At 35.5% G+C, this 14,129-nt stretch overlaps 1 protein-coding gene across 1 annotated transcript; it reads right to left on the bottom strand.

Annotated features, from left to right (window-relative positions):
- Positions 1-7,517: 7,517 nt before the first annotated feature.
- LOC144892026 (uncharacterized) lies at positions 7,518-10,463 on the bottom strand. The gene is made up of 6 exons (XM_078777178.1): positions 9,514-10,463; positions 9,106-9,383; positions 8,868-8,958; positions 8,461-8,738; positions 8,142-8,313; positions 7,518-7,988 (listed from the first exon to the last, which is right to left on the bottom strand). Exons 2-5 carry the CDS (start codon positions 9,255-9,257, stop codon positions 8,253-8,255), a joined length of 582 nt encoding a protein of 193 aa, XP_078633304.1. The 5' UTR covers positions 9,258-9,383; positions 9,514-10,463; the 3' UTR covers positions 7,518-7,988; positions 8,142-8,252.
- Positions 10,464-14,129: the final 3,666 nt, after the last annotated feature.

Raw genomic sequence — 14,129 nt, 5'->3', positions numbered from 1 at the left:
TTTTTCGATTATGATAATTTAATAATTTTTACAAAGTCAAGTTTTCAACCCGAGTATCAACTACTCTCAGGGTTTTAATGCGGGTCTTAAAAAGGAAGACATTATCGGTTTATTTAAACTTCAAAACAAACTAAATGATTATAATATTGATGATATAATACAATTATTTTGTGATACACAGAAATCAAAATCAAAACCAAAACCCAAAACTTGTATTCTCAGTGATAATACGGATGATATACCTTCACCTCAAGATTTAGATAAATCAAAAAAGAACCTCGTTATCTTTGATGATTGTGTTAATGAGAGAAACCAAACAGTAATGGATAGCTACTATACAAGAGGGAGACATTCTTCTTGTAATTGTATTTATCTTAGTCAGTCATATTTTCAACTCCCTCGGCGCTCAATAAGAAACAATGCTAATATTTTTATTTTATTTAAGTTAAATTCAATAGATACAAATAATTTTTGGAGAGATAATTGTTCTACATTATGTAGTAAGAAGGAATTTGAAAATAATATGAAACACACGATTGGAAAATATAAATATATTGTTGTGAAACAAGATGAGATACTAAATGATATTTTTCAATAAATAAATACAGAAAATGAATACCGAAGAAAGAGTAAGAAAGTTTAAAGAACATCAAGAGTTGGTTTCAAAAGTTGTAAAGCAACAGGAAGACATAAAGAAGAAAAGGAGACAGAAACTAACTGGTGAAGAAGCCTTTGAAAGAAAACAAGAGAAATTTTTTAAACCACTTTTAAAAACTCAACAAACGATTTCACCTACAGTTCCCACAGTAGAATTTACTCCGAAAAAATTTCAAATGCTCAAAGATTTTAGTCAAATGACAGAGCAAGAACTTGGAGAATTAGAATATGATGATGAAGGATTATTTCGGCATCTTGAGAAGGTAAATAAACTTTCCAATTATATTGTAGAAGCTCTTCAAAACATTGAATATTTGAAGGGTTCAAAAACCAGAGCAGGTCTCATTCCAACAGAAGAACCAGCACAGTTCCATCTTGTGAAAGAAAAGTTATTGATATTTAATGATAAATTGGTGTTCTTAAGTTCTGACCAACCAAATGTTGAATTAACCCCAAGATTAATGTTTCTTCTAACAAAAGATGGACATGCTAATTCACCTTATTTTGATGAACCGCTTGATATGGAAAGAGAGGAAGATAGAGAGTATATTGAGTTGCTAAACGCACTTGATTATGGAGTTTCTGTTGCTGGTAAAAGTAAGAAGAATGAGAAGGAGAAACATATTATTGATGCTTTAAGTAAGCTTGGTTCGGGTGTTAGTTTTCTTCCAAATGACCCATCACAATTAGTTAATAGGTTATTATTGTTGTTAGGTAGTAAGAAGGCTGGAAACAACAATTGTTTTAATGAAGCATCCGCCATTTTAGATCAGTTGATGAATATGAAAATAATTAATAAATGTCAATACAAAGATATTTTATTAGATATTAAATAAGATGAGAAGCACAATTCTTAGTTTTAATTTCACAACGAGTGATTACACAGCTTCATTCCCTTACCCACTACAACTTGACCCCACAAAAGAATATGAGGCTTCTTTGTTGTCAATGGAGACTTACAATACCCTTTTTAATATCACAGAGAAAAACAACAAGTTTAGTTATAATCCAGGAAGTGGATATAAAACTATAACCGTTTCACCCGGTGCTTACGAGATTTCTCAAATATCTTCAGAAGTCTCTCGCCTTATGAAAGAACAAGGTGATGAACCAAAAAATATTGTAATAGATATTCAAAAACACACTTCAAAATCAACTATTAAACTTAAAAATAATTATAAAGTTGATTTCACGATTGAAAATTCGTTCAGAGAGCTATTGGGTTTCTCTTCTAAAAAGATTGAAACTAACGGGACGTCTTACAGTGAAAATGTCATTCAAATATCCTCCGGTATAAATTCAGTATTAATTCATTGTGATTTGATTGATGGTGCTTATAACGATGGAATAAGAACAAATACAATATTTTCATTCAGTGCATACTCAACCCCGATTGGTTATAAATTTAATATGGAACCAAAAAATCTTGTCTATTTACCTGTGTCAGGAAAAACCATATACAGAGTAAATTTTAGGATAACCGACCAAGATAATCGTATGATATCCTTTAATGATGAAATTATATCCATCAGAATTCACCTACGTGAAGTTTTTCAATAAATAAATAATGGTTATTGTGAGAAAACACGAGTTGGGAAAATATAAAATAATTACAGGGGATGGGATGTTCCTTTCACCATACTATAAGGGTGAAGGTATGTTTCTTGGTAGAGGATACTATAAACCAAAGAGTCAACGGGGTGTGGGACATCAATTTAGAAATAAAGGAGATGGGATAATTGATACTCTAATGGGTATTGGTTCAACCATCCTTAAACATAAAGACCTAATTGGTTCAACTGCTTCAGCCGTGGGCTCAGTTGCGGGTGCTATAAAGAGTATAAAAGATGCTCAAAAGGAGTCTCATAAATTACAAGCAATCAAAGAAATTAAAAAAGGTAAAACTCAACTATCTTCACAAGAACGACAAAAAATCATTAAAATACTTGGGTCAGGGTTTCAACAATTTTAATGCTATATAAATACAAGTATGGAAGCGATTGATAGTATCTATGATTTGGATGATACGATTATCATTTCAAACTCTACTAAAAAGGAAGACTATTTTAAGGTAAATGCTATAACAGGAACAGACTGGAATTCAAACGGAACAAAAAGTTTTGAAATAAATAATCATCAAACTCACTTGAATATAGCTGATAGTTTCTTGCTGTGTAAATTTAAATTCACTAAGGCTGCGAATAATACTAATGGTACACTCGTAAATGATTTCTTCTGGAAAATGTTCGATAGTGTCCGCCTGTATATTGGAACACAAGAGGTTGAAGCGGTTGATTATGTCTCTGCTATATCTGAAATGATGAAATTTACACTATATTCGTTTAGTGATAGAATGGGTAAGGGAGCTGTTGAAGGTTTTATTCCTGATATGTCAACGGGAACAAATGCTGACCCTGGTTATAGTCAAAGGAAGTCAATGTATAATGATGATACAAAAGCAGAGAATAGTTTTACCGTAGCAGTACCTCTGAAAGGTATATTTGGATTTTGTGATTATGATAAAGTTTTGTATGGTCTTAAAATTAGATTTCAACTACAAAGGAATGATAATGTAAATAGGTTGCTTTTTGGGGTTGAAAATGCTTTTGGCGACAATAATAAATTTGTTATTAATGATTTGTGTTGGTATATTAGTGAATATACTCCTAATCTGAAAACGGAAGAGATGTTAAATAGAAGACTTAACTCAAAGAAACCGCTAAATGTATCATACCTTAAAAGAAGATGTCAACACATTAAACTGGAACACACTACCTACACTTGGAATTTGGGTGTTCTTGAAGGAAAGCCACGATACCTATGGCTCATTTTTAAGAAACCAGATGGAGAGGAGGGTACTGATAAGAATAATGCGCTGAGTGATAATGCTAAGGTGAAACAACTTCGGGTTTCTCTTGATGGAACATTTTATCCGCGAGATAGATTGGAAATTGATTGGGAAAAAAAAGATGTGGAAGTGGAAGTGGTGTAATTGTGGATTTTGCTCAAAAACTTGAAAGTCTACCTGATAAAGCTAGATTGTTAGTTGGAGATATGCTTTCCTCTATCGCTCAAGCGGGTGTTAAACTAACTAAAAGGGGTAATGGGTTATATCTTTCTCATAAATAAATGGATAAATGGTTTAAACAATTTGGAAAGAATACAACGTCAAATATAGAACTTACTAAATATTGTAAAAAACTAAAAATTGATAATGTGGTTATTTGTATGAGAGATGAATTTAAAAAGTTGTCCAAGAATACAATGAATATTATTATGAATTTAGACACACAGAATGGTTCTCATTGGGTTTGTATTCATAATAGTCAGGATAAATATTATTTTGATAGTTATGGTATGCCACCGCCTGTTGAAGTAATACAATTCTTACAGAATGGTGTTTATCAAACATTTCAAGTTCAATAAATTAATTCTAAATGTTGTGGTCAATTATGTTTATATGTATTATTTCAACTCAACAATAATGAAAATTTTTATGATATCATTTTTAATCTAATATAAATGACTTATGTTGGAAAAGATGGTTCTATCTTTGGAAAATCCTCTCAGGATATTGATTTATCAAATTATTATACAAAGGCACAGGCTGAACGACAAAAATATAGTATAAGTAAAAATATTAATATGAAGAATACTTATAAATTAATCAATTATCCAAACCCGACAGATGCGAATGACTTAATTAGATTTAGTGATTTATCACAATATATATTTTTAAAGAAAACAGCACGTTTTGTTAAACAAGTAAAATTTACAACCACAACACCCGGTTATACTGACCATACACCTGTCCTCATTCAATTTAACTATCTGCTTACAATTGAATTTTATAAAGAAGGACATATAGTTAATATGCGAATCAATAAATGGGGGTATGATATGCCTGATTTAGGGTTTAATTGGTATTTTTCAATAAACTTAGAAGACCTACATGATTTGAATCAGTCTCGTAAAGAAGAATATTATCCGCTTGGTGAGGATAAGGATTTATGTGGAAGTACAATTAGTAAACAACAAATACATGGTTTTAAGAAAAGAAAAATATATGATAGTATAGCGATGGTTAACATGACAAAGAAGGAAGGTAATGAGATAAGGATAGAAAGCCGAGGAATACAAACCGATTTGGTAGTGGGAAGATGGGGTGGTATTACCTGTTATAATATTAATCTCACATATATTTCTGATACATAAATGGCAGGAAAAAGACTACAAGAGAATTATAATTTTTGTATTCAGGGATACCTACAAGAAAAGGGTGCTCGGTATTACATACCTTATGATTTGGAGCATATACATGGAAATTTTGTCATTAAAAAGTGGCCTTATACTGATATTGCTAAACCCACAAATAGAGACTTGTTTAAAATATTAAATAAAAATGAACTTCTCAAAGTTATGAAATATAAAACTCTTTTAGAAATCGTCATCAAATCTTATTGGTATCCTATTATGAGAAAAATAATTATAGATACAAGAATATCTCAAAATCCAGATGAGTGTATGTATAATAATCTTTGGGGCTCAAGCTCAAGGGTAGCAAGGGATGAGGAAGGAGTTGAAGAAGAGAAGGAGGAAGGAGTTGAAGAAGAGAAGGAGGAAAGAGAGAAGGAGGAGAAGGAGGAAAGGGAGAAGGAGGAGAGGGAGAAAAAGGAGAAGGAGGAGAAGGATGAAAGGGAGAAGGAGGAGAGGGAGAAAAAGGAGAAGGAGGAGAAGGATGAAAGGGAGAAAAAGGAGAAGGAGGAGAGGGAGGAAAGGGAGAAAAAGGAGGAGGAGGAGAGGGAGGAAAGAGAGAGGGGGGAAAAATATAAAAATATGACCATTCCTGAGATTAATGAAAGATTGAAGTTATTACGACAAATAAATCAATCTCAACGCACCGAAGAGGAAAATAAAGAACTAATGACTCTTATGAAGATATTGGTTTTTAAATTTGCTATAATAAATTCAGAGAGCAGATATACAACATATAGTTGATGATGTTGGTGTTATTGACTTTCGTTAGTTTTATTTGTAAATAAATGGAGGAGAGAGTGAAGGCATTCCTAAGGATTCTTTATGTTTTAAAAATCAAGATAGAAATGTATATGTTGAAAACCCAAAAGGCTTTGGCACTATGTAGCACTTTTTCTCATAAATAAATATGAGTTATTGTCTCAAATGTAAAAAGAAAACTAAATCTAAAAATATCTCCTTTGTTAAAGCTAAAAATAATAGAGTTTATCAAAAAGGAATATGTCAAGTGTGTGGCTCTAAAAAGTGCCAATTCATCTCTCCTAAAAGTGGAGGAGACATACAAAAGTTTTTGTCAGGAAGTAAATTTACAACAACTGGAATTCCAGGGGAACTACATCTACCTGGATATTCTTTCTGTGGTCCTGTAACAAACCTGGATAAAAGATTAGATGAGGCTGACAATCCTAAACCTTGGTCTAAACCTACAAATAGGGTTGACGAAGTGTGTATGAAGCATGATATTGCTTATGGGAAAACCACTACGTTGACTGAAAAACATAAAGCCGACAGAGAAATGTTGTATAATTTGTCTTTGATACAAAATCCAACGTTGAGAGAGAAGGTTGATAGGTTTATTGTGAGAAATTTGATAAATGCTAAATTGAAACTTGGCCTTGGTTATTCACCCTCAAAAACTATTAGGCTCTAATGATGTCATCAAGACTGAGGAGCTTTTGGCTGATGAATTACATAAACCTATAATCACAAAGTTTAAAAGAAGGAAAGTTTATTCTAAATACACCGACCACATATGGTCCGCTGATTTAATTGAATTGAATAATGACAGGGGATACAGGTATGCTTTAACCGTTATTGATTTGAGGAGTAGATTTGCTTGGGTTGTTCCTTTGAAAAACAAGAGAGGTTATACTCTGATGTTAGCCTTCCAACAGATATTTAATAAAAGTAAAAGAAAACCAAAGAAACTGTGGACCGATGAGGGAACAGAGTTCTATAACAAAATATTTATGAAATTTCTTAAGGGGGAGGGTATTAAATTATGCAGCACCTTTAATGAAGGAAAAGCAGTTGTTATTGAGCGTTTTAATCGTACTTTAAAAGAGAAATTATATAATAAATTCACACAACTCGGTTCCCAAAAATGGGTGTATTTTATTCAGGATATTGTAGATAATTACAATAATACAGTTCATTCATCAACAAAATCAAAACCATCAGAAACATTTACAAAATTAGAATATGAAAAGGAGATTAATTTGAGAAAGCCCAAGTTCAAAGTTGGTGATATTGTAAGAATATACAGATGGAAAAGTCATTTTGAGAAAGGTTATACAAAGAGATGGACTAATGAATTATTCAAAATCGTTGATGTAATGGATACTATGCCTTGGACTTACAAATTATATGATATGAATTGGGAAGAAATCTTGGGTTCATTTTCCTCACAAGAATTACAAAAAACAAAACTGATAATTCATTAAACAACAACCATCCATACTTTCATCCACCCAGATTAGCTAATTTAATTAGTAGTAATAAAAAAATTTAAAAAAATCAAAAAAATCATAAGCCACACCCACACAGACCCCACCCACAAACCCCGCCCACACAGACCCCACCCACACAGACCACGCCCACACAGACCCCGCCCACACAGACCACACCCACACAGACCACACCCACACAGACCACACCCACACAGACCACACCCACACAGACCACACCCATCATCCCCCACCCCTGTGCACCCCCACCCTTGATCCCCCCTCATCCCACCCCCACCTTCCCCACACACACAAGGGGAGGGGAGGGGTGGGATGGGATGAGGGGGGATCAAGGGTGGGGGTGCACCTGCTCATCTTTTTTCCCTTTATTCTCTTTTTGTAATTAAGAATTAAATAATTCTGGACAAAGCGAATAAAATCAAAATTATGAAATAACATTAAAAACATAAAAATTATAATAAAACATTTTTCACGAGGTATAAATTCAGTTTCTTCCATAAATTCAGTTTCTTCCAAGGTATCATGTGGTATAAATACAGTAATAAAATCAAAATTATTAAATAACATTAAAAACATAAAAATTATAATAAAACATTTTTCACGAGGTATAAATTCAGTTTCTTCCATAAATTCAGTTTCTTCCAAGGTATCATGTGGTATAAATACAGTAATAAAATCAAAATTATTAAATAACATTAAAAACATAAAAATTATAATAAAACATTTTTCACGAGGTATAAATTCAGTTTCTCCCATAAATCCAGTTTCTTCCAAGGCAATCCAACATAATGTTGTCTCCCATGTTGACTTCACCAATTTCTTTTGTGTCTGCAAGGCACAAAAGGGATTTAAAATTAAAAATCACCAAACACAGTATTTGACTGCCGTGCCATCCCAAAACCACACGAGGGCAGTCTAAGACCATAAATGAGAAACTCCATTTATACTACACACATTGTAAGATAAAAATTTTAAACTCACATGGCCAGGGAATGAGTTGACACTCCTCCCAACTATCATCTCTGCTATTGATCTATCATCATCCTTCGGAACTCCAGGTAATTCTGTAAGGGGTTCATTCAGATCCTCCCTTTATTGGTGATAATCATTGGTTTCATCGTCAAAGTTCATGTTGTTTGGTTGGCTTTTAATGCTGAAATAAAACAAACAGTTGACATTTAAATACCAACTCACTGGTGATATCAAAATCGCAAGACAGTATCCAAGTATCAACCAAACCATTTAATAACACACATACACACAGTATCAAAGTTTGTGAAGAATTAATCATATATCTTACCTCAAATCCCAGGTCTTTATGAAGTCATCGATCTCATCTATTGTCTCTGCTATTGATCTATCATCATCCTTCGGAACTCCAGGTAATTCTGTAAGGGGTTCATTCAGATCCTCCCTTTGTTGGTGAGAGAGGCTGTTCAAACATTCAACCATCTCATTATGAAGACCCCTCCGAACTTCAGTGAATTCTTTAAGCGTTTCATTGAAATCCTTCCTTTGTTGGTGAAAATCGTTCACTTCATTTTCAACATCAATCACCAGGTTTGATTTATTTTGTGTCTGCAAGGCACAAAAGGGATTTTAAATTAAAAATCACCAAACACAGTATTTGCCTGCCGTGTCATCCCAAAACCACATGAGGGCAGTCTGGACCATAAATGAGAAACTCCATTTTTCCAAACAACTCACATGACCAGGAAATTGGTTGACACTCCGGTCGTCGAAGTTGTGAAATCCCTGGGTTTCATCAAACTTCATGTTGCTTGGTTGGCTTTTAATGCTGAAATAAAACAAACAGTTGACATTTAAATACCAACTCACTGGTGATATCAAAATCGCAAGACAGTATCCAAGTATCAACCAAACCGTTTAATAACACACATACACACAGTATCAAAGTTTGTGAAGAATTAATCATATATCTTACCTCAAATCCCAGGTCTTTATGAAGTCATCGATCTCATCTATTGTCTCTGCTATTGATCTATCATCATCCTTCGGAACTCCAGGTAATTCTGTAAGGGGTTCATTCAGATCCTCCCTTTGTTGGTGAGAGAGGCTGTTCAAACATTCAACCATCTCATTATGAAGACCCCTCCGAACTTCAGTGAATTATTTAAGCGTTTCATTGAAATCCTTCCTTTGTTGGTGAAAATCGTTCACTTCATTTTCAACATCAATCACCAGGTTTGATTTATTTTGTGTCTGCAAGGCACAAAAGGGATTTTAAATTAAAAATCACCAAACACAGTATTTGCCTGCCGTGTCATCCCAAAACCACATGAGGGCAGTCTAGGACCATAAATGAGAAACTCCATTTTTCCAAACAACTCACATGACCAGGAAATTGGTTGACACTCCGGTCGTCGAAGTTGTGAAATCCCTGGGTTTCATCAAACGTCATGTTGCTTGGTTGGTTTTTCATGCTGGAATAAAACAAACAGTTAGTTAAAGGAAATAACATACAGCTCACTTTGCCACACAGCTCCTTTAACACACAGTTATTCAACCACCAACTTTGATAAAAAGGAGAAAATTAATGGATTGAAGTTTGTGAATAATTAATTATATCTCTTACCTCTCGCATAGAATTTCAAACAGGGTGTTTAATTCGTTGTCAGTCATTGGTTCTGTTGAGACAACCTTGGATAATATTAACGGGTGAGAGAGGCTTTCTAAACACTCAACCATCTCATTATGAAGACCCCTCCGAACTTCAGTGAATTCTGCAAGAGTTTCATTTAACTTCTCCCTTTGTTGGTGAAGATCAATGACTTCATTTTCAACATCAATCACCAGGTTTGATAAAGATATACTGTAAAAGAGAAAAAACAATAATTATTGAGAGGATGTTAATGATGTTCCATATAAGACAATGAATAATTAATCGTGAGAACAAAAAAAACTTACCTGTCTTCTGATAAAGCTTCATCCTCCATCCTCCAGAGAAACATAACGTGTGTTTAAAAAAGCAAGGTGTGGTTAGAGCCTTTATAGGCAAGGCTGAGTCATTGGCAAGGCTGTCATTTCCTGTGCCATGTTGGCAACTGGCTCAACAAAAGATGATGCAATGTTTCGCCATAAATGATAGAACCAAGTATGAGCCAGACTAAAGAGTGGTCTAAGGAACTACATTAAGGGGCTAGTGGGGGGAATAGGGTAAAAATTACATGTAAGTGAGAAGGATCATAGGTTCATAAGGCTAGAAGGATTATAGGTTCATAAAGGAAGAAAATCATAGGTTCATAAGGTGAGAAGGATTATAGGTTCATAAGGTGAGAAGGATTATAGGTTCATAAGGTGAGAAGGATTATAGGTTCATAGAGGGAGAAATAGAGGTGTTTATGATTTTTGAAAAAGACAAGGGGGTAAATGACATTAGATAGGGATTTCCCATGTTAAACGGAGGTGTCCCAGAAGCAACATTTATCACCTACTTATATATATATATATATATATATATATATATATATATATATATATATATATATATATATATATATATATATATATATATATATACATATATATATTGTTGCGGATCTCAATGTCGGCCTTTCCACTTACCAAGGGGGGATTAATCCCCTTGTCTTTTTACTAGCCGACGTGTTCCGGGGCTATGACGTTCCTTCCGGGCAGCGTTGGGTAGGGTCGTAGGCTGATTATTCCTATTACCTAATTACCAACGCCTCCCAGGAAGCAAGGAAATAACCCCGCCCGAATCACGGCTGTAGTGGAAACGCCGATAGCGAGCCGTGATCCGAGCTGTTAACAGAACTAAACCCGATTTGAGCGGTTCCGAATCGTGCCACGCTTCCCCAATGGAGGAAAGGACTGATACGGTCGAATTAGGAAGAAACAGGAAGAACAGATTGGTTTATTAATAATTTGTACAGGAAGGAGAAGAAGAACACAGAGTGAAGCTTATACAGTCTTAACTTATCCCAGGACACGGGCCCGTTTCACTCTCAGACACACTCACACGCGAATGTAGAAGGTCAGGGTGATGGTCCCGGGATGATGGCGTCCAGGTAGCTCACTTTGGCCCCCGACTCGTACCTTGAAGCAGACGGTCAGAGCAGCAGAAGCTCCCCGCGGGTCGTTTACGCGGAGCGGACAGTTACAGGGTGAAAGGCACGGCTGGCTGGCGGTTACTGGTGACCACGGTCTCGTACGTATTAAATGCACTGGCGCTATATGCGCTCCCAATGCCGCTCAATAGGCGCTCCCCAATGCGCTTTCCTCACGAGGCCTCTTTGCACAATCACGTCGCATAAGCCCTTTGGTAGCAAGCGCGATTCCTTCAGTCCTTATACAGTTCTCTCATATGCGCGAATCGTGCCAGTCCTTTCCGCGCAGTCCTCACGGTCAGTCCTTCGCTCATCAGTCTTTTTGAAGGGCTTTGTATGCGCGTTTATATAGCGCCGCCCAGCGAACCCTCTGGAACTTGCCAGCCGCGCCCTCACCACGCCCCTCACGCCCCTTCACCCGAGCCCTGGTTGGTTGTTGGCTCTTACCTTCTCGCTGCCGCTCCCCAACCTCAACGCCGGCTCCACCCTCTCCCAGGCCTACCTCGTGTCATTTGGCTGGTTTTGAGCGAAAACCCTTGCCAGCAGCAAACGCTGCTGGCAAAGGAGGTGGATTAGCCGAATCAGGGCGCGGGATGGATGCTGCCCAACGAGGTAGATTTTGGAGGTCGGGCCGCAAAATGAACGGGGCCTACTCTTATTTCTTTTACACAATGCAGGTATCACTAATGGAAATTACCTTATCCGACACATATACTATGACATAACTAATGTTCTAAGGTGGCCTACGTGTTGCATGTGGACTAACTATGGGGGCAAACCTTCAACCCTTAATGATGAATATGTACACTTCTCAGAACCATAACAATATATATATATATATATATATGTTTTTTTTAACCATCGTATATAACAAAAAAAATGGATTTTTATATTTCTTATATATAAAGAGATGAATTCATATAATAAGATGAAGTTTCTTAAAAGAACAGCAAAGTGACAACATATTGTGATGTTTGTGACCATGATTACAAATACAACTACATAAAACATTTTCACACCAACAAACACAAAGCTAAACTTTCACAGATGTTGTCTCCACTTGAATGAGAAACAAAATATTGCAGCGTTTGTGATAAGTCAGTCTTGAAGGCGAGTTTTCCCTCTCATCTTAAATCATGCAAACACAAACTCAAACTTTTACATATGGTTGCTTCGCTTGAACGAGAAACAAAATATTGTCGCATTTGTGATAAGACCGTCTTGAAGGGGAGCTTTCCCACCCATCTTAAATCACAAAAACACATAGAGTTGAGGGGGACAACTATCAAGGACACTGATAATGCATTTAGGAACCATATTCGAATAAGGAGGTTTGGTTTAACACCCCCAGAACCAAAATCAATAGCTGAGGTGATTGAAACAGTCAAACCCGCCGTTGAAAGCTATGTAAAGAATACGTTGGCTGAGATTAAACCCCTTAAATTTTATATGGGAGTAAAAATGGAATTGAAAAAAATCGATTCCTGAAAAAGGGGATCTTGTTAAGAAACTCTATATAAGAACAAAACATTACTTTGTCACATCACTCCAGGGGTTCTTATAAACAGATGTTTATGATAAACTTTCAGAACAAGAAGAGGAAGAGAATGAAGATAAGAATTATGTGATATGAACTTACTAAAATATTATACATCGATATACACGTTTTAAAATCAGACCCTCTAAAAGCTTCTTCTTACATTGATTTACCAAGAGAGATAAAACTTTAAAAGGTGGTCATTTATATTCAAAACAAAGATAAAAAAATGTTTCCTATGGGGTGTTCTTGCACACTTACATCCTCCTGAATGGAATGCTGAAAGGGCATCACATTATGAGAAATTTGAAAATGAGTTAAATGTTGCCGTGTACCATTTCCAACGCTATTGAAAGATACTCCTAAATTTGAGAAAATGAATAATCTATGTTAATGTTTATGGACTAACGGATGAAAACAGTTTGTCCTTTGCAAATTTCTGTTAACTATAAAAATAAAGAAACTCATATTAATCTTCTCCTCTTTGACTCAGGTGGAAATTCACATTACGCTTCCATCAAAAATTTATCAAAATTAGTTTCTTCACAAGTCAGTTAACATCATGGAAACAAACACATCTGTGATCGATATCTCAACTTCTTTAATAGTCAAGAAAGATTAGATAAACACTTAGAATTCTGTGTTAAACATAAATCCACCGTAATTAATATGCCGGCAGAAGGTTCAAACATAAAATTCAAAGATTTCGATAAAACACCCATTCGTTATATATGCTGACTTTGAATGTATTCTTGAAAAGATAAATGACGCTTCTTCAAAACCAAACGAAACATCCACAAATAAATATCAAAAACATACTCCTGGTGGTTTCTGTTATAATATCAAGTCATCCGTTGGCGACAAACACAACAAACAAGAACTTTATAGAGGAGAAGATGCAGCTTCTGAGTTTTAAAACGATTCGAAGAGGACTGTTGTCGCTTAAGAAAGAAAATGAGATTAACCAATAAACCGATGAACCCCCTAACAAAAGAAGAAAAAACAGAATTTAAGCAACCAAATAGCATCTGTCATATTTGTGGGAAGAAAATTGACGGGGAGGAAGATACTGGGGGACCAAAGGTTAGAGACCATTGTCGTCTCACTGGGAAATATAGGGGTCCGGCTCAGTGAATACAACAACACAACATGCATTTTAAGGCCATTTTCCCTGCTAGAGCGGGGGTTAGCCTTGCGGTCCCCATTACAATCTTCTCCATTTTGCCCTATTTTCTGCATCTCCCCGTGTTAACCCCCTTGCCCGCATTTATTCTTCGACCATCTTTAGCCAAGTCTTTCTCGGTCTTCCCTGTCCTCTACTTCCTTCTACACTCATTTCCATCA

Source organism: Myxine glutinosa, chromosome 5, assembly GCF_964187855.1.
Source record: "Myxine glutinosa chromosome 5, kmMyxGlut1.1, whole genome shotgun sequence".
Taxonomy (NCBI): domain Eukaryota; kingdom Metazoa; phylum Chordata; class Myxini; order Myxiniformes; family Myxinidae; genus Myxine; species Myxine glutinosa.
Note: the sequence above shows the minus strand (reverse complement) of the source record. Positions and strands in the feature narration are given on the sequence as shown.